At 41.2% G+C, this 25,945-nt stretch overlaps 1 protein-coding gene across 1 annotated transcript; it reads left to right on the plus strand.

The window, feature by feature from the left end:
• The first annotated feature begins 3,881 nt into the window (after window positions 1-3,881).
• LOC139921310 (O-acyltransferase like protein-like) lies at window positions 3,882-25,388 on the plus strand. The gene is made up of 15 exons (XM_071911505.2): window positions 3,882-4,041; window positions 4,312-4,445; window positions 12,317-12,395; window positions 12,507-12,642; window positions 12,838-13,070; window positions 15,159-15,362; window positions 15,485-15,587; window positions 15,906-16,007; window positions 16,244-16,409; window positions 18,733-18,812; window positions 19,150-19,260; window positions 20,285-20,408; window positions 21,236-21,422; window positions 24,511-24,653; window positions 24,753-25,388. Exons 1-15 carry the CDS (start codon window positions 3,882-3,884, stop codon window positions 24,855-24,857), a joined length of 2,067 nt encoding a protein of 688 aa, XP_071767606.2. The 3' UTR covers window positions 24,858-25,388.
• Window positions 25,389-25,945: the final 557 nt, after the last annotated feature.

A 25,945-nucleotide genomic window follows, 5' to 3' on the forward strand; every position in this document is an offset into this window, starting at 1 on the left:
TTGAAGTCATCAGTCTCATAACGCTCTGGCAGCCTCTCTTGGTTGACCGGCACCTGCAGGTTTATGAACTGAACATATGTTGACTTCTCTTTCCTCTAACAGAATAGGCAATATGTGATTGCTGCCTTATCTGCACTGTCCAAAATAGGAAAGACTTGTTATGTGAATGGGAGGAGTTCTCCTCTCCTGAGTCTGTAGGAGAGGTTTGTGATTTAGGGGGTTAATGACATAGTTCAATGAAGTAGGAAGAGGTCAAAATTATAGAATATTTATATTCACTAAAAAGGTACACATCCAATTAAGAGAACGCTCTTACATTGTATGCTTTGCATTATGATTAGCAGTTTATCCGACTGAAAACTTGTCTATTTGTGTTTTATTTACAGTGGAGTGTTGCCACCTGAGACCTGTGAAGAAGTACAATGAAGACTACAGAGATCTTCCACCTCCCTGGTCATCTAGACGCCTGTCTGGATGTGTATGAGGAGGATTGTTTTTATCTTTTGGTTTAATTCAGAATAACTTAATTTTACTATTCAGATCCAAGATCGGTGTGATGGTGATTTTCTGCTCATTGCCGATCCTCTGGTTGATGAGTGTTTTCATAACTGTCAGCTGAAATGAGAAGTGAAGTCCCTTATGACATCACACAGTGTCGATCCTACAACTTCCCCTTTGACTTCTGGTTGTCTGGTACTGACAGTCTGCAAGTCATCCACCCTCTTATCATTCTGTGGATCTAGATGAGATGATTAATGGGTTTGAACTTTAATCTAATTTAATAAGGTTAATATACAAACTTTTGGCTTCACTGATCAGATAAGGTACTGAAGTTGTTCTCTTCCCTCTGGGTGTTTTGGTCACAAGCTCCAGGTCACAACAGATGACCTGAGAGAGTATTGTTAGTCCTTTACGGGACTAAAGGGGGAAATACTGAAGGTAGTCATTGATTAATATGAAGGTAGCCACTGATTGATGTGAAGGTAGTTATTAATTATATCTCATTGATTGATATGAAGGTAGTTATTGATTAAATCCTTGTCTTAGTTTGGATATAAAGGTAATTATTGATTAAATGCTAGGTTTAAGTTTCATCTTGTTTAAGTTTTATCTTTTTGATTGTAATCATGGGGTTTGATTAAGTTTAAAATCTAAAATCACTAAATTTAAAGATCCATTTAGTCATACTGAATTACTGAGTTTGTAGTGAAGGGATCATTTCTCTATTTCTTTGATTCTCTCTTTACATGTAATAATGTTTTGTGTTGCAAAAGGACGATTACTGAGTGTTTATTGAATTTGATTGCTTGTGGATTGTATTGCCTCATTTAGGATTTTTCCCTCTTTCAGTCATTTTGAGGGTTTTTAGCCCTGCGACAGCAGGGGCTCTATGGATCACACTCTTGGTCAGTCAATCGCTCGCTCTGTTCACCACTTTATGGGTCATGTGGGTGAAAGTGCACGCAGGGAGTTAGACCGCACGCTCTCCGAGACCGAAGTTCGATTCCCAGCAGGAATGAAAATTGTTAGACTCTTAGTCTTGTTGTCCTAAATGTTCCCCACTGTGTCTTTCACTCTTCCCTTGTCAGCGGTGGGAGGAGATGTTTGGCCGGTGTGGAACTTTATGTCCTGCGACCTCCGTCTGACCTCCATCTGAGTAGGCGGGTGTTTCTTTAGCTTGATACTATCAGTCCCACTCACAGGACATGCTGGACAGGTTAGTCACATGGTATCTCCTTGTACTGCATGTTATGGGTATATTCATGATGATTATGATTATTGTTTATGATTATGGTATTGATTGATTGTTATTTTATGTATACATCTATTTACCACCTTGGTCACTTTTGTATAAATCTGATTGAATTAACATTTAATAAGAGGGGATTGTGGAATTGTATACGACTGACCAAGTTGACCAAGTTGAACTAAGTCTCACTATGTGCCTGATGTGTCTTGTCACTTGAAGGTCATATTATCTGTCATTAGGTAACTGACCACTATATAGATCACAAGTCTCTCTCAGTGCAGAGAGACTAGCCTCACTGACTCTGTTCATGTTGTTTCTTTCCAATGATGCATCATTAAACGTCTACTAATTGATCAGATCGACTCCTGTCTGTTCCTGTGCTGCGATATCAATATCACCAAACAACAACGTTAACGCTGCATAAGAGATCAATTCTGTTTTCTGGGACATTAGTTTAAACAGTTGATGGAACAACTTCAGCAATGACAACGTCAACTGAAATAAAGAAATGTTTCAAATAAAAATACCTGTGTAAACACAGACAAACATATATTTTTTGAGGAAAAATGCAAGAAAAGATGTGATTATGAAGGCATGTGCAACTTTAAAACTTAACACTTTGAGGACTAAACTGTAAAGTCTCTCTGACAAACCCATTCTGTTTGGATTTGTAAATTTGTCCTGAAGAAGTATTTCATGTCAGCAATATCTTATCATATGCCAGAACTTAAGAAGATGTCAAAATGTAAGTGGTGTGTCCTATAGCCTAAGGATAACAGGGTACGACTTTAACATACGATGCTGAAAGAACAGGGCGCTGCCGGATGTTGTAAGACGAATGCGAGTACGTCAACAGGCAGCCTATCATACATACTGCTACACATATTCATTCACACTTTATTGCATTCCCATACGAACACTATGCATCATTCCAATCTGTTAGCCAGTAACAGCAGTGAAATGAGATATAAATGGGGGCCAGGTTTTCCTGAACTCAGCCCTTTTTCCATTTAGGGTAAATTTGATCTTCTCCAGTTTTAGATGAAACATGACGTTTTCATCCATCTGGCAGAGATAAGACGGGGGGTTTAGGATCTTTCCAGTTAGACAGGATAAGATGACAAACAAGTAAAGGCTACACTACATAATAGATATTTGTTGACCAAGCAGAATTGAAGTACAGCCTGTGCTGAGACAGAGCGAGAGACACACACACACACACAGAGAGAGAGAGAGAGAGAGAGAGAGAGAGAGATGGGTAACAAATCCAGTCCTACTTGCTACAGTGTTGCTTGTTACTTGTGACTTGCTGCTCTCAGCTGCAAACAGTTGCTGTATTTCTTGTTATTACACTGGAGCAATGGTGACTTCTTTACAATATGGCCAGGTATTAATGTTCATTATGCCTTTCAACATTGGACAACACAACTTTAACATACCAAAGTTATAAAAACAGATATTAAAACTGACACAGCCAGCCTGTGTTGCTCCACAACCATTTCCTCATGCAAATCCTTTTAGCCTTCCGCTTTATTTTGTCACCGCAAACAGCTCAGCCTCCATGTCTGAACATCTGATCGTGTGAGCTGTTGGTACAGCAGCTCCCTGGGGCAAGATCATCTTAATAATATCTTAGTGAGGGATGCAATGTTATTCTCTAGAGAGAAGAAATCGGTTAAGTTTCTCCTTATGTGTGCTGTGATGAAACCCGATCTCAAAATCGGTTAGGATTTGAAAACTCCTGGAATCTGAGCTCAGCTTTAGTCACCAGCCGGGATCAGCAGGCCATCATCTGACCCGGGCACATTGGGGGTCAGAACATCAATGGGTAAGACAATTTTTGGGTCCATATTGCATGTGATTGACTAAGCACCTTTGTGAGACCGGTTAGACCGGATTGCCATGGTTTGGTTGTGTGTCCAGCTAGTTGACCCAGACCCCAGGCCTCCCGCCCCAGGTGGCGTTGTAATTAACACTGCAAATTTGGATGTTGTTTGTAAGACAGGGCACCTTTTTCAAGGCAGACCATGGAAGCAGGATTTCACCCCGCCTCGTTGATGACGTCGTGTCCCCTCCTCCTCCTGTTATTTAAAGGTCCTTCCCACTCCCAAAAGATCACTCCTTTACCAACATGTCCCTGGACTGGGTGTCCGTGGTTCTGTTTGCAGGCTGCAGCGCAGCGCTGCTGGGAAGAAGCCCGGCCTTGAATGTGTCTGAGAGATGTCTGCAGGATACCGAGGCCTTCCTCTGGGAGATCCACCAGGACAGGCCGGAGAAATATGCTGCTCTGAGTAAGTGATGACGCTTTCCTTATGCTCCTTATAGTTATATAGATCGCACTGGGAATTTAGGTTTTGGGGGGTTTAAGTTTGATATATGTTATTTTTGAATGCTTAAACAAAATGATAGGAAGTCTGTGGAGGCTCACCAAAAATGACTGTAATTCTTGAGTCATAGAATGAGATAATACACACTTATTGCGCAATCATAGTTATCCTTCCTCATTTTACACGCATTATTTTAGGCAATTCTGATTTGTGTGTGTGTGTGTGTGTTCTCAGTGTATGATGCATTTGGGAAGATAGGCAGCGATGTTGAAGACGGTAATGTCAACAGGCCCGGCTCGCTGCAGGAGTGTCAGTCAGCCCGAAGTCCCGCCTTCTCTGGACAGTACTGCCAGGTGTTCATCAAGCAGGTGAAGAAACTATTCATAAGACAAGAGATAGATAAGATGAGATTTAATGCTCCCTGTGGCGAAATTGGGCAGTAAGAGGATACAATAAGAATAGAGCAAGGGCAACATATACACAAACAACAATTTCACCAGTAGAACATATTAAGTAGAAATATATGGAGGAAAGTATGAAAAAAGTATTGATTACAGGATGGAGGGTGTGAAATAGCATTAGTAGCGTTACGACTATGAGACTAAAAAGAATGTGAAATATCCCTTACAAAAAGGCACATGTAAAAACACATGTGAAGGCAAAGCACATGTGCTTTTTGGACACGTTGGTTTTCATATGTGAACATGTGACATTTCCCATTGACATTTTCACCTGCAAATTGTCTCCTTGCAAGTGAAATGAAGTTTTCACATGTGGAACAAATATTGACATATGGCAGGTGTAAATGTGAAAAAAAATTCACATGTGGAAAAAACCCCACTTCATCTAGAAAATTAAAATTACTACTTCTATTAGAAGAAGGAAACACAGCAGACCTAGCGGCAGTTTGTAGAAACTTGCCACAACCTGAGGAACAGTGAGTGACCAATACACTTTTTATTTTATTCATTTATTTATTTTAGACAGAGACAGAGAGAAAGAGACAGAGACAGAGAGAGAGAGAGACAGACAGAGACAGAGAGAGAGAGACAGAGAGAGAGACAGAGACAGAGAAAGAGAGAGAGAGAGATACCTGCTACAGTGTTGCTTGTTCCTCTGCTCTCAGCTGCATCAACAGCCAGCAACATATTTGCAAACAGTTTCTGTATTTCTTGTTATTACACTAATCAAAAACTCCAGTCGGAGGTACCATTTTTACAGAAAAAGTGACAACATGCAAGGGCATGTGCTTGATGTTTGTTATCAATATTTCTATCATAATCAGAACATATTTGTTGATGGTGGTTGCATATTTACAGAAAAACTGTCCAGAGATACTGACTCAAATACAGATTATGTATCGTCACACGTTCCCTTTGTTAGGTTCACCTGAGCTGAATCGCCTCCCAGGTGACGCGGCTCAACATATAAAGCATGCAGACAGGTTCAGTGACACTTTGTTGAACATCTACTTTTTGTCACCTGATAGTTAGTCGAGGATCAACACCGGACCCTGGTGTCACCCTTCTTGCTCCTCCCCTCCCTCTTTGGCTGGCTTGGATTTTTTTGCGCTAAATATTACACCTTGTATGTTTTTTTTAATAACATCTCTATTTAATTTTTTCAAAGGTAGTGACACACATAATGCAATTCACCATGTACTACACAAAAAATAACTACCCTACCCTCTAGTCCCACCACCCCCAGTCCCATCCCTGTTTGGTCAAAGGTCAAAATAATCGATTAACATAATAACAGCAATGACAATAAAAGCACTTACATAAACAAAGCTGCACATAAACACAGGTATCATACATACTGCTACACATATTCATTCACACTTTCTTGCATTCCCATACGAGCACTATGCATCATTCCAATCTGTTATCCAGTAGCAGCAGTGAAATGAGATATAAATGGGGGCCAGGTTTTCCTGAACTCAGCCCTTTTTCCAATTAGGGTAAATTTGATCTTCTCCAGTTTTAGGTGAATGACATCTTTCATCCATCTGGCAGGAGATAAGACGGGGGTTTAGGTTCTTTCCAGTTTAACAGGATAAGACAGCGAGCTAGTAAACAAGTAAAGGCCACTACATTATAGATGTTTGTTGACCAAGCAGAATTGAAGTACTGCCTGTGCCCCAGCACTCGATTCACACCCTTAATTTACATATATAAACAATCTGTCACGGTACTAAATCACTTTAGGGTGCGACCACACCTAGAGTTTGTTTTCTTTGCTCCGAATCATGCCAGAAAAAGATACATTGAAAATCAAAACAAAGTTAATTCTGGTGCGCTGAAATCAGCAAATACATTGTAGATATTATACTTATTATACTGTATACTATATATACTATATATTATACTACCCTACGTGCTCATGCCCCAGTAAATGAGGTCTAACGATGCCCCTCAAGCTGACAGTGTGCTAATAACACAAACTCAAACCTTCAAGCAGATGAGCCTCCAGTGGCTTGGGCCCAGATCTCAATCCAAATGAGGATCTTTGGGATGAGGTGGAACGGGATGAGGTGGAACGGGATGAGGTGGAACGGGATGAGGTGGAACGGGATGAGGTGGAACAGGATGAGGTGGAACGGGATGAGGTGGAACGGGATGAGGTGGAACGGGATGTTCTAAAGAATTTAGGTTGTTTTGTTGGCAAAAACAGGTCCAACCCGGTTGTGAGTGTAGGAACCAAAGACACAGGGAATCACAGGTATGTTTTTAGGCGTTTTTATTTACCCAAAATATTTACAAATTAAGAGGGTAACAAAAACCAATGATAACATTCAGGAAAAAAAAAAATATATATATATATGTATATATATACAGTGATGTAAATAGGTGCACGTCCTGCGTCTCTGACGCATTAAAATCGAAAGGACGCAGTAAACTCACTATCGACGCGTCCAGGGGATGCACCCTATTTTTTCCTAAAATAGTCTCAGTCATCGTGGGAGAGACTTACTGCCCTCACTGGACCTGCATCCAACGCTACTTTCGCCGCACAGATTTCATTTCAACAAGGCTACAAACTTGGTAACTGGTAAATAAACTCACGTGGACGCTGTATTCACTCATGTCGATGATGACCCCATGATGCTTTACCGTCCAGGGGACACGCCGTGTTGAAAAAAAAAAAAATCCACCGGCCGCAATTTTCTCACCGTCTGCGCATATATCTCGCGCATATCTCCCGTTTTGTTCAGTCTCAATGAGTGACAGGAAAACGTTTTAAAATGCCACCAAAGAAAAAGATCAAACATATTGCTGGCCAACAAACTGCAGGTAGGGATGTACCCGAATCCGAATACGGTATTCGGGAAAGCACAGATAAGCTAATGCGATGGAAACAGATATTTCTTCTACCTGAAGTTGCTCGTTATTATTCGGGAAAAAACGCCATGACTGACATGTCTGTGCGTCAGCCCCTATGTTTCTTCAAATCGATTCATAACATTGTGGATGGCCACAAGATAAAAATGCCATTCTGTTTGCAACATAGGACTTTGATTTCACTAACTAGTCGTTTCATTTACTACACATTAGAGGTCTGCGACCCGACCCGAACCCGACGGGACCCGAGACCGTAACGCGCTCGGTCGTGTCTTAGCTTACATTAGCTTTGTGCTTGTTAGCTTTAGGGAAGTAGGCTAACATTACTCCTGGATAGCAGAGCGAGACGACGTCAGTACTGGGTAGACTGGCAGTAGTTGGTAGTAACCTACTCAACCTGTTGCTGTAACTCAGTCTCAGTAAAAAAACAAGGAGCGCCACCCAGTGACTTAATCTGTTACTGCAACCAAACAATGTTCCAAAAGCATAGCAGGCAGATTTGCGACTGTTACAACTGTATGTCGGGTCGGGTCGGGCTCGGTTGCTTTTTTTTTTCCATGCGTGGAAAAAAGCACAATGTTTTATGCTCCTCACTTTCTCCTGAAGCTCTGTGACACACAGGCTGCTGGGCACACACAGCCCCCCTGCGTCTCTTATATTATTTATAATTATAATAATTAATAATAAATAAATAAATAATTTATAATAATTTATAATTATAACCATATAACATCAAACACGAGTTTAACACTACAATTTGTCAAAAAACACAAATTTTATTGGGGACCCACTCAAATTACCACCTGTGGGTCCTGGAGACTCACTACACTGAAAACCTATTTACATCACTGTATATATATATGTATATACACACATATACATATACACACACACACACACACACACACACACACACACATATATATATATTATATATATATATATCAAAAAATCTAAATCTGGCCAAAACAACTGAGGTCAACTTAATTAGACCTTAATTACAGCTTAACCTTAACCAGCTTGACCTGCTATAAATGAGACATGAGGGAACATATATAGTGGCTAGCCAAACTAAAATGATACATGAGAGGAGAAAAACTAACAGACAACAAATTAGGCATTTACACATTCAACTACCTACATTAACAAACTAATATTGGTTAAACAAACAACAACCAACATCGAATAAATAAAAAAACTCTATACAATCTTACCAGGAACATAGTTACAAAATTAACAACAACTATGCCGCTTTCCTCACCCTTTAATCTATAGGGCAGCGCCCTGGGTTCTTTCACTAAATCTTAATTAAGTGATATGATACCTCTATGTTTTAAAGACTTCAATGAATTAGGCTAATTTACCCTAACCTGCCATTCTCTCTTTTCTTCATACAAAAACAACTTATAAATTACCAGGAACACAACACAAATAAGTATATTTCTTAAAAATAAAACTCTGATTTATTAATGATCAGTGTAAATAAAAGGTCAAACTGAAATAATATCTCCAGGTACAATAAATGAGCTTTACCCAAGTGTTAGATAACTAAATTAAGTGCCAGTGTATTTTGGTTCACAGGTTAACATTTACTCTTCAAGGTAAGTTGGATGATTAATGCATGTTACAATTAAGTACTCATATGCTATGGCAACTGTACAAAATAAACAATAAAATAAAATCTCTCAAATTACTGGCAATACAGGTAAGTGGGTTTCCAAAATGATGGGCAAGTATACCAACTTAACTTAGTTGCTAGGTAAGTATCAACAGGTAAGCATTAACATGTATCTCCTTTTCTAGTCTTTAACCATGTAACTCAAATCTAACCTTCCCGTTGGTGGTTTTCCTTTAAGAAACACTTTCCTTTAAGAATAAATGTAAACTCAACCTTTCACAGTAAAATGCTAATCAAGACACTTGCTTTTCAACCTTAACACATACAGTGGGCCCACACACGCACACACACACACACACGCACGCACACACACGCACAAGCTGGCAGTAATTAAATCTGAATGAATAAAAATGAATAATAAAAATGAATAATACAAAATGAATAATAAACCCCGTTGCAGGCCTGGTCGGAGCTTGGGTGCGTTACGGCCAAACTTACCCCTTCACTCTATACAGAGCCAAAAACAATGTTAATTCCGTACTCACAGTCTAGATGTAACGTTAGTTCGTAGTCCCGTTACTCACGGTCCTGAAGATCCAATGGCGGGTAACTGTCCCAATGCTGGCTGGAAATCCCACAGGAAAAACCCGGGCAGGGCAGAGAAGGATATCTGGCGTCCTCTCTTCCTTCACGGTTGAGAAGAAGAAACTACAGTCTCTTTACAAACTGCTCACTAACGAAAATCACTTAGCTTCAGCGCCGGTGTTAGCAAGTTAGCTGTTTAGCTTCGGCGCCGGTGTTAGCTAGGAGGCTACTTAGCTTCGGTGCTGGTGCTAACAAGTATTCACGCAGTAATAAGCGGCAACAAAACGGGCTCTCTGTGAGCATATCACGTTACCAACTCACTTAGACAAAATACTATTAAACACTGACAGTTTAGACTCTGCGTCTGATTGGCTCTAGCGGCTTCTGACTCTATTGTCTCAGCTCAACTCTCAGCCTCTACTCGCTCAGCCTCTCTCTCTCTCTCTCTCTCTCGGCCTCTCCTCAAACTCTAACCTGCTCTCTCTGTAAGTCCCGCCTCCACCAATAGTATTACAGGAAAAAGGTATGTGACTGTCATCTAACGAATAAAAGGCTGCATACACGAGAACACGGTAGGTTGCACACATTTTTACACGGGCAAGGCATGTGTGTCATGATGTATGTTACTACCAAACTATAACACTCTTTGGAACTTTATCAAACTAGAATAAGGGGCAATAAACAAACTTCAACAGGGCTACATATTGTTACATACCGTATTTCCTCTAATAGTCAATTAAAAGCCGGGTCTCCGATAATGGCCGGGGCCGTGGTCGACACGAACAAATAAAGGCCGGCCTCAAATACAGGCCGGGGAAAAAAACAAAGGAAACAAGACTAGGTCAAAACCTAGTATATGGCTCGGGGACACCCGGTGACGCATCGGCGTGGAGACCCCGCCGCAATCTCGGCCGGATCACCGGGAACAAATCGGCGCCCAGCTATCGGCACTGGCCGGAACCGCGCCCCCGGGAAACTCGAAGCGTCGGCAGTAAGCCCTCGGTGCACCGAAACCTCCATCCCGCCGACAGAACAGAGGGCTGTCAGGTGGACTGAGCTTGCGCATCGAAATAAACGGCGATATGATATAACTGTATAGATTCTATTCTTAGCTTCAGTTAGCTTCAGCGTACATGCAAACAACGGTGGATACCGGTAAACTCCTGGTGCCTGTTTGTAATTGTAGTTTGTAGTAACGTACAAGTGCCACAGGCCGGCGGAAGTCTCTGGAGCGTGCCGTCGTCGATTACCGTAATTATCGTAATGCATTGCAATAACAAAAAAACGGCTACCTAGCATACCCCAACAGAAGCAGATCAGAAAATCAAACTTCATACTAAAATATGAGCAAATATACTTATCAAACAGAGGGAATTAGAAATAAAGGCCTGTCTCTAATATAAGCCTGCTTACCCTCTGCAGTTGAGGTAAATAAAGGCCCGGGCCAATATTAGAGGAAATACGGTACATATATACCAAAACATATAAAATATATATGCTCCCTAAGGGCCGTTTGGGCAGAAAGAGAGAGACCTGAGCCTCCTCATTAGGAAAAGTCTACTCTGCCTTCCCTTGTACAGTGCCTCCATGTTGTCATACCAGTCCAGTTTGTTGTTGATATGCAACCCAAGGTACTTGTAATGTAAGAAAGCCCGTCAGCGACACCTAGCGTCATGAAAGAATATTACTCCCCTATGTCGGACTTTGCTGCATCAGCCGGTTACTGTGCACGCGAGGAGTGGCCATCATTCATGACAGTTCTTCCTCTTCACTTTCTATTGCTGATTGTGCGTTCATGTAATTCTTGTAATTTGTTGCAAACTGGAAATCCACTACCATCTCCTTTGTCGTACTGAGGTTGAGCTGCAGATGGCTCTCCTTTCACTGCTTGACAAAGCTCTCTGCCAGACTCCTCATTGCTTTCACGGATGCATCCCACAATAGAGGAGTCATCAGTACTTCTGGAGGTGGCATAAACCAGTTGAATCAGAAATCCAAGGTGTAGAGGGTGAACGATAAAGGGGACAGAGAAATGCCCTGTTACTCCACAGCATGTCTGACATATTGCTCTGGATATGGATGAACTGCGGCCTAAGGACGTTTCCAGCATCTAGTTGAATCCGTGCCTCAAAGAATTTAGGCTGCTCTGGTACTATCTAAGTGTATTGAATAAAGGTGGTACTGAGTGTTTCTACAGTGTAACGTGTATACTGTTACTCTTCCCTCTCTGTCATGCCAACTGCTCAATTGGTAGATTCTTCGGATTTGATAGCTGCCAACCTCATAGTGATGAGCTATTCCCAAGTGTAAGATAGCATAATTTCTTTTCCAAGTCTGTTTGTAAGGTCAGAGAAGTGATAAAAGTACCAAAAAAGTAAACAAAAAAGAGGACAATAATACATTTAAAGAGTAATTGAACCCTAGACCACTTTTGTAGATTTGCTGCCATCTAATGGTTAAAAGTGTGCTATTGCAATTGCCATCTGCTATTGGCTGATCTTTGGTGCCAGGTGATGTCACCAGCTGGTGTGCTCAGTAGAGTAGAATTGCCTGAGCTGGAACATTTCATCAGGGAAAGTACAACAATAATGCGCGTGGCATGCTCTATTCTGTATCTGCACTGTCAGTTTTCATATTTTAACCATTTATGTTCAAACAATGAAGGTATCTTTTGAAATAATGATGTTTTTACCAGGCCATGGTCACGTACTTTGTGGGCATTTGTGTGCCAGACTCCTGTGGGGAAGAGGAGGTGCAAATGCTGGTGGTGCACGGTCAGTGGATTTCAAGATCTTCTTTCATTGGATCTAACTGATCCATTACAGTATCATCTGATTAGACCAATATTTTTCCTTATACCTTTGACTTGTCTCATTGTTTCCCAGAGAGATTCCAGCTGGGTCAGACATCCCTCATTCCTTCTTTTCCTCCCAGCCTGGTCCCTCAGTCCACTCAAAGGATTCTCATGGTCCGCTGTTTGTCCAACACCACCACCGCAGACGCCGCAGCCATCATCTGCCTGTGAGTATATGATTAGATTTCAATAGTCTCGCCTTACTTCTTCACCTCCTCCTGTCCTATGTCCATGTGTAGCTGTTACTGTAGACTGGACTGGAGAAGTGACTCTTTTCAAGTGCAGGTCTTCATGTCAGAACTATTTTTCTTTAAAAATCGCTGGCCAATCCTCACCTACCCAAGACGCCTCTTTTCCCTCAGGTTTGTGTGTTGTGTAATCGTGGCGATTCCTCTCGTGGCGACCCTGTTTACAGCCATAATAAGGTGGAAGCGCCAAAGAGAGGTCAGTCCAAGAGCAGAGTCTTCTTCTTTGAACACCGGTCTGAATCTTAATGAGACCTGGATGCCCAATGGCTCCTCTAGTGGAGGGAATAAGAGCTACACTGCCCAACAGCAGAGTGAGATGGGCAAAAGCAACTCAGAAGAAGACAGTGGTAAGTACCGTTTGTGCACTGTGTGCAGTTGCAGGTATTTGATAGTCAGTCATATAGAATCAACATAACAGTACAGAATTGTATCGTCAGCCTAGAAATGTACACTGACTGGACAAAACGTTAGGGTGACCTGCTGTTTGTATGAAATAGGCTGAGCAGGTGAATCCAGGTGAAAGCTGTGGATCCTTGTTGATTTCACTGATTAAATCCACTTCAGTCATGAAGGGGAGATGGAGGTGAGGAAACGGATTACAGAGCGTTTTTAGTCCTCTTGGCAATCAAGACATTGATTGTACACAATGGGATGCAACTCAACAGCAGAAAAGAGTTCCTAATATTTTGTATACATGAACAGTATTTATGGATAATAGAATGTTATTAGTGAATATAGTGAACAACACAGGACCTAATATTGAGCCTTGGGCAACTCCTTTAGTTATGTTCAAAAACTGTGATCGTAGATCACCCAACACTACACATTGAGATGTAGTTTTGAAACCATCCACAGGTAATAGGATAAAAGCCAATTAATGAAAGACTCTAAGGGAATTGAACTTTATTGACCTTTATTTAACCCAAACAACAGAAGCATACAAAAATAAATGCATTCATGCAAAAGCACACAAAACATACGAATGCTTGCACAAACGTGTACAAATGCAACTGTAGTATTTAATATTGAGGAATTATTGTTAATGGATTAAGCACAATTAAAAGCAAGAGCAAGTTGTTTTAAGATGAGCAAGTAGAGATGTCCTAAAAATGCGAAGAGAAGTAATGGATCTAAGAGATTTAGGCAGGCTATTCCAATCAGATGGGGCTTTGAATTTAAAGGCCCAATGCCCAATTTCTTGAGAAATTTTGGTCATTTTGATCAACTGTATCAAAAGTTTCAAAGACAGATACAAAAAAAGCAGCTCAATGTTGATTACTATCCAAAGCAGTCATAATGTTGTTAACACCCACTGAAGTAGCAGAGATGTTCAGTCCTAAATCCAGATTGATGAATGCTTAAAGGAGAGCGCCAAGCACGGAAGGCCTTAAAGCAATATTCCACTTAGTTTTAACATGGGAGTTACGCGGCTCTTGACTGCCATGAAAACCAGAATATAATCTACTCACCAAGATCGGATGCAGCGGGGACGAGTTTGTAATGTTTGGATTTTTACTTCCCATTCATTTGAATGAGGCCACGAAAATATCCTGAAAACTTACATTTAACACGCTTGTGAACTAGGGCTGTCAACGAATATTCTAAATTCGATTATATAATCGAATTGTAAAAAAAAAACAGACATTCGATTGTGAAAATTAATATTCGATTGTGAAAAAAAAAAAAAAAAGCAGCACTACCGCGGCTGTCTGCCTGGGCCTGGGCCGCTGCACTGAAGGCACTGCATGACGGACAGAAGTCACACAACGTCACTTTCATTGATTGAAAATGAAATGTAGGTCAAGCTGAAACGAGCGAATAATTCAACAACAACCGTGTGGTGATGATGGCAGAGAGTTCACAACCCCTCCGAGCGATCTGAAAAGCTGTTTGGAAATACTTCGGATTTCGGTCAGACGGCAAAATTGTGGAACCTCGAGATAAAGTTGTATCAAATTGTTTATTTAAACCTTATTACCTAACCTTTATAAAAATTAGGGTTAGGGTTAGAATAACATATCAATTACGAATCATTCATTTGATCTTGCTCCGAGAGACAGCGCGTCCTCAGTTCTCACTCTAGCACCAACCAGAGAGAGAGAGAGAGAGAGAAAGAGGTCTACGGTCTTTAAATTAAGTTTTACGGTATAGGACATTATTTTATTTGTTTATTTTGTAATGTGTAGGTATGTAGATCTTTTAAAAAGACATGTTTATGTTGAAATAAATATACCTATACGAGTAGTTATGTCTCTCGTTGTATTGGTTTGCCCTCTTATGGACATAATGCGCAAAAATAGATATTCGAATGGTTCGAACCTATGTGTTTTTTTTGAAGGAATAATCGAACGTCATTTTTGGCCAATTTTGACAGCCCTATTGTGAACAGATTCAACAAGTTGTTGAATATTGTCTCATTGTCTCAACTGTTACAGAGAGCGCCAGACGCACCCCGCTGTGTTTTCTTCGAAGCTGTGGTTCCCAGTGCCTCCAGGCGTTCGCTCTTCAGACGACCAGCCAGGGCGTCCTTAGCACCTCCTCGGGAGGCAGCTTCTCTTCCCTGAACGGCATCCGCGCCCTCAGCCTGCTCTGGATCATCTGTGGTCACAGCTCAATTCTGACCGCATTGTCCATACTGGGTGTGACCGAACTACACTTGTCTTACAACTCACCAGCACAATCACCTTACTCATTCAGTCTGTCAGTCAGTTATTCATTCACTCATTTATTTTTCCCTCATACTACAATGTCTCTATTGTAGATAATTCCAATACGTGGAAGAAGACAATTGAAGGCAACCCTCTGCATGTGTTTACCAATAGTGGACCTGTTTTTGTGTCTGTAGACACCTTCCTGCTCCTAGGGTGAGACTGCAAAGACACTGAGTTTTAAACTTTGTTTGATTCATTTACAAAAAAGTCACATGTGAAACCCACATGTGAATTCAAAGAACATGTTTTCTGGACACACATTGGTTTCCATATGTACATAATTATAATTGAAGGTGAAATTTTTTTTCTTCACATCTGAGCCAATGTGTCCAGCAAACACATACACTTTCAATTCATATGTGCGTTTTCATATGAGACTTTTTGTAAGGGAATGCGAAGTAAAAACTGAGTTTTAAGTGGTCAATATTTTTTAATTCTTAAGCAGTTTGTTGAACCTGTTGTGTGTTGTAGGGGTCTCCTTAGCGCCAGGTCTCTGCTGAACTCCATCCGCAGGGCTGAGGACAAAATGAGCCCCGGTTTGGTGGCCGGCTTCTTCTTCAAGAGGTTGAAAAGGTACAGTGACATCAGTTCATCAAGTCAAACTATCAATCAATGCATCATTGAAACTCTGTCCTCAAGGTTTGGTCTAATTTAAACACCAATCCCTATACAGTACATTTCTGGACTTATTACATACAGTCAAATATAATTTCATTGGTCAGTGATGACCCTATATGAAGTGTGTTTCATGTAAATGTAAATGCTCTCTTTATCTCTTTATCTCTTTGTCTATCTTTCTTTCACCGTAGGATCCAGCCACTGCATCTGTTCATCATGTGTCTAGACATCGGCGTCTTCTCTGTGTCTCGGCAGGGACCCTACGGGCTCCTATTTGAGGACGAGGTGGGGCGTTGTAAGAAGTATTGGTGGACCAACATACTGTTGATTAACAATCTCTACAGTGTCCACGCAATGGTGAGTTGAGCCAATAATTCTACTCTACACAGGTCCTGTTCTATTTTGCCACATGAATGGCTTTGACCTCCCTTCTCTTCTCCTTTGTTCTCCTCTCTCCTACAAAAAAGTCACATGTGAAAACCCACATGTGAATTCAAAGCACATGTGCTTTTTGGACATGTTGGTTTTCATATGTGAAAATGTGAAATTTCCTGTCTCTTTGCATGTGAAATTAAGTTTTCACATGTAAAACAAATAAGGTTCAAGTTCAAGGTTCTTTATTGTCATAAGCACAAGTTCAAGTTCGTTTATTTATATAGCCCTTTATCACAAGCATGTCTAGGAGGACTTTACAGAGGATGTGTCTAGCTAGATCTAACTAAACACAATCAATGGTGAACAAAATTATATAGGACAAGCATAGAGAAAAACACAAGGTAGGCAAGAGCAGATTTTAGCAAGACAAACAATCTACCTGTTCTACAGCCTAACCTACCCGGCACCCCAGCCTTAGACCCTAATGCACACAAGGAAAAACTCCCAAGAGAAACCTTAGTAGGAAAACTTGGAAGAAACCTTGGGCGGGCGGAGTATCGTCCGCGTAACAGTGAAATTTAATACCATAACTGCGGAAAATTTCACCAAGAGGTAGCATGTAAATAGAGAATAGCAGAGGCCCCAGCACAGAGCCCTGCGGTATGCCAAAGTTAACTTTAGAGTAGTCAGATATAGTATTTTTATGTGAGACACAATGCGTTCTATCGGATAGGTTGGAAAGCGCAGAGTCACGGATGCCAACGTAGCTCACTACGCGGGTTAAGAGAATATTATCGAATGCCGCACTCAAATCAAGTAGGATAAGAACAGAAGAAGAATCGGAATCTGAGGCGAGGAGTAGGTCATTTACCACTTTTGTGAGAGCAGTCTCAGTGCTATGGAGAGACCTAAAGCCAGATTGAGAGGGTTCGAAAAGACTATTACACGAGAGGTAGTCGGTTAGTTGGGTAGAAACTATTCTTTCCAAGACTTTAGAGAGGAAGGGGAGATTGGTCTAAAGTTATTAAGAACATCAGAATCGAGGTTAGATTTTTTGAGTAGAGGTTTAATTACGGCTGATTTGAAGGACGAGGGCACAACGCCAGAGGAGAGAGAGGTGTTAATGATATTGAGTAGGGCGGGGCCTAATATTGGGAGAAGTTCCTTAACCAATTTAGCAGGAAGAGGGTCAGATAAGCTGGTTGTGGATTTAGAGGAAAGTACTAATTTAGAGAAGGTGTCTAAGGAGACAGTATACCTTTGTGTTTATACAGAAGTTTTTATCTATTCTAAATTATCTCATATTTCTGACCCTCTCTGGAGGGTCAAACTGTGGCCCGGGAGCCAGTTTGGGCCCCACAGTCTTAGAGTCTGTTGTTGATGATTGACAGGTTGAAATATCTTTCTTTAGCAACATTTGGTATTTTATTGTCTCAAATTGTGAGAGTACGGCGGTGGTCTCTATTGCACCTAATGCACGATTAGGAGAGGGATCAACGCCCTCGGTGGGTAAAGAATTGCTAATCTCATCTCTAATACAGTCAATTTTGTGATTAGAGAAATTAAGACAATACACAACAAAACAGCGAGATGCAGATAATGCTAGCTATGAAAATTCTTGAGCATAGAGCTAGCCACAACAATGTAAACAAAGTAAACAAATGCAGTATACAAACAATGCAGTAATAAAATAGCAGTGCAAAATGTTAGTGACCATCAGTAAGATGTAATAAAAATATAAAGTGACAGAGTATATTATCAGTATAAAATAAAATATATAAATAAAATATTTCCCATGTAACAACACAGGTAGCAGGTCGGGGTCGTCCGCGATGTTTGTTGTTGTCGATCTCGATGAAAAAATAGTTTCCACCATAGATCTGATGTCCAGTAAAGTCTGTCTATCATACTGAATGATAGACGTGGTTGCCCTTGGTGACACGGTTGTCCGACATAAACACTAATAATAACAAAAAATGTACAAATTGCGGAGGAGCTCTCTGTGTGGCAGCCATGTTCGACGGCGCAGGAAGTACAATAATTAATAAAAAATATTGACATATCTAATAAGTAAATGTCATGTGACGTCAGAATGCAACATGAGAAAAATTGTTCACAAGTGAAAACCAACATGTGCTTTGAATTCATGTGGGTTTTCACATGACTTTTTTGATTTGTTTCCTTTCCTCTGATGTCCTCTTTATGTCTCTCCTCTTCTCTAGGTAAAATATCAACAACAAATCAACTGTGCCTAACTCCCTTTACTGACCTATTTCTTCATATTTATTTGCCTATTTCTCCACAGTGTGTTTCTTGGACATGGTACCTGGCTCTAGACTTCCAGTGTTATGTCACCACTCCTCTGCTGGTCTGTCTTTTCAGACGGTGAGGGATCATTCAAAAGTCTAAACCAATGAGTTAGGGAGAGAAAGCAATTTTATTTGATGGAAGGGGTGCGGAGGGGCAGATTGTTCAAAAATCGGATGGTTTTATTGGTTAGAAATGTATATTTACACGTACTAGTGCAGCATGAGGTCAGTATGAAAGATACTCTGTTTTCCTGGAAGTAAAAGTAATAGGAGTTAATTTCATGGGGACTTTAAGTACATCAAACTTTCACCTTGGCCAAATGACTATGAATCATGAGTGTCATTACACACTACGTCTGCTCAAACATTATCTTGTGTAATGTCTGATCCCTGCAATCTTCTGTTTCTATCAGGAACAGAGTGCTGTCGGCAGCAGTGGCAGCAACCCTACTGCTAATAACCAGCGTGGCCAGTGCTGTTGTAACTGCCCTCCTCCAGATTCCTGTCCATCAGCCAACTATGCTGTAAGACTCAGTGTTGGTGATCTTGTACCAATGATCTTGTACCCAAAGACAGACCATGACCTCCTCAGACCCTGGGCAACAGCATCCTTTATACCCCCCTACACACACGTACGCACAGTGGTTGCATATTATTAGGGATGGGACGATCTGCTTATCTCATGATACGATTCAATACATGATACCGGGTTCACAATTCGATACAACCACAATATAATTTGTTGAAGGGGAATACATCATCCACTCTCTGGACACGATCCGTCCATTTGGCAGGCGGCAGTGAAGCGAGTCATTTGTTAGATCTGCTGTCCCTCGTTCAAGCCTTATATTATTTGGATTGTCTGTTCTGAAAAGTCGCCGCCCCTCTGTCAATTCGTACAGTTTTTACCCCGTCACTGTGAACGTCTCGCCACAGAGCCGGATCCGTGACTGTCTCTGGCCAGTCATCCTCCTCCCCAGGGTTTTTGTGGTGGACTGCCTGCTGGTTCCACAGCCGAAGGAGGTGCTACTGTTGCGCCGGCAGTGATGTTGCAGGACGAACCTCCCCGCCAGCTGTGTGTACAACTGCTGCTGCTGCTAGCCTTCTGTCGGTCAGGTCGGGAGCGGTCCTGTGGCTAACCGTAGCCTCTTCCATGCTGGTAGCATCCCATGGCTGTGCTTTAAAAAAAGCTTGAAATTGAAGGCACATTTTGAAGGATGGCTGCCTCCCTCTCGCCCTTTCCTTTCTTTAACTTGCGTTTAGTTGCTCCACTTGGAGTATGTCGATCCATAGCTAAACTATGCAAGCAAGCTAAGGCTAATAGCGGTAATTCGATCCTAGCGATCACTTGCACTCACTTGCTAGTTCATTGATTGGCAAAACCATCCTCTCCTCTCACCACAGACCAATACAAATTCTTTATTCAATGGCAAATAATCATTGTGTACTATCATTGGCTTATATCTATTCATTTTAATTTTCTTTGACTTTTTTCTGTTTTTGCTGTTTTGTCGGGCATTAATTAATATGTGTTTGTTTGTTTTGCAGAACCTCTGATGATTATTTAGTATATTACTATGATAAAATCTACACAAGATATGGGCCTTACTTGATAGGGATCATGATGGGAATATATATGACAACAAAGAAAGATCAGCTTCTAAAGCATCGGGTGAGAACTTCTGATTTCTATCACAGACATTTCTTCCAGTATTACTACACTAATTACTACTACACACTTTTATTAGAACCTTTAGTACATTATACGCACGGCGGGGGCCCACAAGAAAATCCATAAAACCTGCTGTTGGTCTATTGTAGAGGTGACCAAGTCAACTTTGCTTTGACCAAGTCAGTCTCACGTCAAGTCCCAAGTCTAAATGTAGATTACCAAGTCAAGTCCAAGTCATTAATGTCAAGTCTCAAGTCTAAATGTAGAGCAGCAAGTCAAGTCAGAACAAATCAAGAGTCCAGTATCAATTTAATATCTTAAAGAAAACTAAATATCTAGGACTTTTCAATGCAATATGGTTTTAATAGGATAAAAACTTGGTAAGAGCATCATGAGTTTGATTTCTATAATCAGTTTCAACTTCAATAAATTCAATCATTCCATACAAATTCAGAAAACAGAATTTAAATTCAGTCGTCTGCTGGAACAAATCTCATCACTTTCAATCTAAGTCATTTACACAAACACAAGATCTCAAGTCAAGACTTTAGAAACCTTTTCAAGTCATCAAAGTACAAGTCAGAGTCACCAGAACCCAAGTCAAGTCAAGTCTCAAGTCTTCTCTTCATGCATCAAGTCAGGTCTTAAGCAATTAAAATGATGACTTGAGTCCAAGTCATGTAACTCAAGTCTAAGTCATGTGACTCGAGTCCCCACCTCTGGTCTATTGTGATATTGTTAGCTCAGGACCAAACCTACTCAACATCTGGACAACCGCTAAACTGCCGTCCGTCTTGTCTGCCTCTCCTGCTCGACTGTTGCTCCAGTGGCAAGCAGCACTGGGTTGGTTCTCCTGCATGTTAGGCTTGGCTTTGGTGGTTGGATTGGCCTACGTCCTACGGGAGGTCCCGCCCCATCCGTCTGTCCCCCATGCCCTCTATCAGGGACTGCACCGATCCCTCTGGGCCCTGGCTGTAGCCTGGATCATACTGGCCTGTGAGGAGGGCTATGGAGGTGAGTCTAGAGTGAGGATGTTCCCCAATCTGAATACCATGTTTTCAGCAAAGCATGAATATTGCATTTAAACGAATATTTGTTCCTTCCAATTTTTTTTCTGTTCAGTACAGCTGGGATGTTTTGTTTCCCCATCGCTCCAGACTACTGGTCTTCACAAAATCAGACTTAGTGAAGTTTGAGTAGAGGCACAGCAGCCAAACATAAAGGCTTTTTCTCCCAGGGAAGCTTTTGATTTTATTTTTCGTCATTTTCATCACCCTTACAAAAAAGTCACGTGAAAATCCGTGTGAATTCAAAGCACATCTGCTTTTTGGACACACAAATTTCAATTCATAGGTGTAAAGTGTTTTTTTTTTTCACGTGAAACAAATAGTTTTTTTCACCTACAAAGAGACAATTCACAGGTGAAAATGTCGTTTTCACGTGGGTTTTCACGTTTGACTTTTTTGCAATGAATAATCAAATTAAACAACAAGCAGAGGTAAAATGAAATTGAGGATTTAAAAACTCGATGCAAAGATATACTATAAACTAGTCTCAGCACCTGTGTCCTGGCTCGAGGGACCGTGGGCCTTCTCGATTGCAGTCACACAATGTTCAATTGCTACAGACACCGCCCGTAAATCTTCACAGGCGTTTGTTTGGGCTTCGAGAGTTCTCCTCAAACAGCCAATGTCCTTATTTACTTGTTCCATTCTACCCAGCAACACCGAGACATCAATGTGATCAAACGAGACTAGTGGAAGTTCATCTAAATAGTGTGAGACGAACCTTGGTATATTCTCCCCGCACTCATTTAGTACCTTCAAGCACCGACCTCAAATAGAAGCTCCTTGGAAGTTTCCATCCACTCTGAGCTGAAGTTATTCGTGGCCAGCAAAGCAATTTCATCTTGACTAAATGTTCTCATCTTGACAACAAGGAAATTCATCTTCTATAATCACCTTGCCATCAATTGTTCTGTATATCTCCGGTTTGGTTAGTGAACAAACATTGCCAGCTCTACGCCATGTAGCTTCCGACACTTCCGACGCCATCTTGGCAGCCATGTAAGATTCAATTTCAATAAGTTTAAAATTGAATGAACGGAGTAAACTTCCCCAATCTCCAGCTGGTTTATCCTGCCATCCAAACATTATTTTCTGCGCACACTGCAGCATTAAGTATTAGGCTACCTTAGTTACACGAGTCTTTGGAAAATGGCCTCCTGAATCTTTTTTTTTTTTTCGGGTTGCGGATCGGTTTCGGGTCGTTGTTTTACGAGTATGAAAATGGGTCAGGCGGGTTCCGACGTGTGTCGGATCGGGCGGTCGCAGGTTGAAAAAACCTGACCCGCGCATCACTACTATAAACACTAAAAACTGGGTTCATGCAGTTCATACTCGCATGCAAGCCATGATTTTGTTTTTCTGTTTACAGTTGTTTATGGCTGTGGTTGTTTGTGGGTGTGTTTATAAAAGCCTATGCTTATGGTGACATAACATCTAGGTTGTTGTTTGTTAAAGCCCCTACATGTAAAATGTGTATGTGATTCTATCATCCTCCAATTCATTTTGATACCGACACATTTTGATACCGACACATTTTGATACCGATACACCGACACTGAGCTGGCTTTTTTTCTCCTAGGAATATAAGTGAAATACCAGTAAGGGTATCAAAATGTGTACTGAAGTTTTTAACAATTTTTTTAGGACCAGTATGGTTTATATCTGCGGTTATGTGTACTGGCATAGTTTATTTTTGTAGTCAGCTACCTGTACAGCTACTAAGCTATATAACCTAACCTATAGTATATTAGCTTCACTTGTCTGTACATAGCCGGCTGCCGACAGAGAGCGGGGCACAGTTGTGTTTGCCTTTGCATTTGGGGAAGGGAAAGAAACCATCATAGCAACTTATATCAGCGAGCAGACACCGCCGTTCCTCCTGTCCAGTGTGTGTGCGTTGTAATTGCATTGTTTATAGTCTGCATTTGCCGTCTGGTTGCCACGGTTACGTCGGTTCTGCCTTCTGCCACCTTGATCAGCCGTAATCACTACAATTAATACAACTCCACGCTCGGATTATGTTACTTGATTTGTGTTTAGTCTAGTTTGTTAGCGGTAGCATTTTGCATTAGCTGCAGCTTATAGCATCAGAATAGTAAATGTTGGATAGGCTGTTCACAACGACAGCGATCCCCCAAACATCTGTTAACCCGAATTCTCACAATAACAAACTACTGTGATTAGGAGTAATGTAGGAACTAATGCTTGAGTTACAGTTATCTGCAGCAGTACTTTGTTTACATATTCCAGTTGTATGGAGGACGGTTGCAAATGCCGCTGCGACTGTGTCTTTTTTTGGCACTACCGGTAGGAGTCGCCCAAAATCAACAATTTTCTTTAAACCTGCAATAAGCGATTTCAGACCCTGTAACCAATCCTGAAGCTAACGTGTGCTACGTGGAGATTTCCGTGAGACGTGATGATGTAAACAAACAGCAGCAGCTGTGTTGTTGTTTTCTCCTCTTTCCTAAAGCTTGTTGTCCAAGTCGGCCCGAGAAAAGGCCAATTGATAAAGCGAGCGAGTAAACGTTTTCAACTAGTAAACCTGCTACCCGTCTCTTCACTTGTCATTGTGGGTCATGTGACCTTCAGCGAGAGAAAAATCTGGCAAAGCGAGGCTGGTAGCCGGCGATATTTCTTTAGGTACGTTTATTTTAGCCGTTAGCCTTTATGAACGGTTTGTCCTCAAGGGCTTCCGTCGCCTAGTAGCTTTGCTGTGTGTTTACAAAATGTGTTGCGGTTTCTGTCGCCCTCTAGTGGTCAGAAAAAATCGCTTAGTGTAGCTTTAAATGTACTTCATTGATATGTCATTGTAAAACCACACGTTTAATGCTTTAATATCTCAACAATAGCAATGGCAATGTTTATAAGGGAAAGAAAAAAAGCGAAGAATTTGAAATTTTAACTTTTCAGTCTAAGCCACACCCACGTTTTATTGAAGCCCCGCCCACTTCCAGTTAAATATCCAGTACACTTCATTTTGTTCTACATTTCTCTCTCTCTCTCTCTCTCTCTCTCTCTCTCTCTCTCACCAGGCTTTATCAAGCGTCTGTTGTCTCTGGGTCTCTGGGTTCCTCTCTCCAACGTTAGCTATGCCTGCTATGTGGTTCACCCTGTGATACTGATCGTCTACAACGGCACACAGGAGACTCAGATCCACTACACCGACCTCAACTTTGTGAGCGCATTTCATTTGTTTCCATTTTTACCATGAATTTTGATGTGTTTTCCATGTGCGTCTGTCAGCATGACAGATGCCTCCTCTCTCCATCTCTAGATGTACCTGTTCAGCGGCCTGTTGGCTCTCACGCTGGTGGCAGGCTACGTTCTCACGGTGCTGGTGGAGAAACCCTTCCTCCTCCTAAACGGGAGCCGTGGATAGAGACAAGCCAGCACACAGTCAAGAACCTGACCGGTTACTAATACATTTCTCCCAATCTGGGCTGAAAAACCACATGTGAATTCGAAGCACATGTTGGTTTTCATATGTGAACATGTGAAATTTCCCATTGACATTTTCACCTGCAAATTGTCTCTTTGCACGTGAAATGAAAGTTGTCACATGTGAAGCAAAACACAAGCAGGTTGAAAATGTGGAGAAAAGGTTCACATGTGGAAAAGAAAACACTTATTCTAGAAATTGAAATTTTTACATCTGAAGTAAAAACTGTCAGGTGTCATCAGAATACAACGTGAGAAAAAGTGTTTCATGTGAAAACCGACATGCGTCCAGAAGGCACGTGTGCTTTGAATTCACATGTGGGTTTTCACATGTGACTAAGCACTGAACCTCCTTGTCTTTAATGAATAAAGTGGGGCCGTAGCCTGTAGTTTGGGGGCCGGTGTCATATCACCCAGTTGTCCAAGTCCAGTTGCCTGTTTGCTCTGGAAAATGAATGTCTAATCATTTCTAATAAAGCATATTTTCCTACGGGACTGTTGTCTCTTGGATGCCGTCTATGACTCCGGACCATACCTGTTTAAAGGTGGTGGCAGCAAAATGCTACTCTGCTTTATACAGTTAGCCTGAACTCTTTAGGTTTATTACAATATAATAATAATACACTTTATTTGCACAGCACCTGTCTTAAGTGTTACAAAGTGCTTCACAAAACAAATACAAAATACAGCAGTAAAACACAATAAAAACACAAAAAAGGATTAGAAAACAGAATTTAAAAAGGTAAAACATAAGGAAAAGATATAAAAGAGGATTGTACAAAAGGGTGATTAGGTCACGGACATTTTAATGACTTTCCTAATGTTCTATAATTAGTTGTAATGTTAACTGCCATTTAATCAACTCCTGTGTTTATTGGCTGAGAAATGAGTCAATCATTCCAATGACCAATAGGAATGCCCCATTTCCTACTCCACCCTATTCAGCATGTAGTCAAATTCAGCCAGTTCTTCACAAGATGCCAGCGAGTGGATCGTTCCTACCTGCTCTCCTTATCGTTAGTAGAACAA

The sequence above is a fragment of the Centroberyx gerrardi genome, chromosome 2 (assembly GCF_048128805.1).
Source record: "Centroberyx gerrardi isolate f3 chromosome 2, fCenGer3.hap1.cur.20231027, whole genome shotgun sequence".
In the NCBI taxonomy this organism is placed as follows: domain Eukaryota; kingdom Metazoa; phylum Chordata; class Actinopteri; order Beryciformes; family Berycidae; genus Centroberyx; species Centroberyx gerrardi.

Coding starts and splice junctions, on each gene's coding strand:
- LOC139921310 (XM_071911505.2), top strand. CDS start 3,882: ATGTCCCTGGACTGGGTGTCCGTGGTTCTGTTTGCAGGCTGCAGCGCA. Junction 12,396..12,506: donor GCAAATGCTGGTGGTGCACG/GTCAGTGGATTT, acceptor ATTGTTTCCCAG/AGAGATTCCAGCTGGGTCAG. Junction 13,071..15,158: donor CAACTCAGAAGAAGACAGTG/GTAAGTACCGTT, acceptor CAACTGTTACAG/AGAGCGCCAGACGCACCCCG.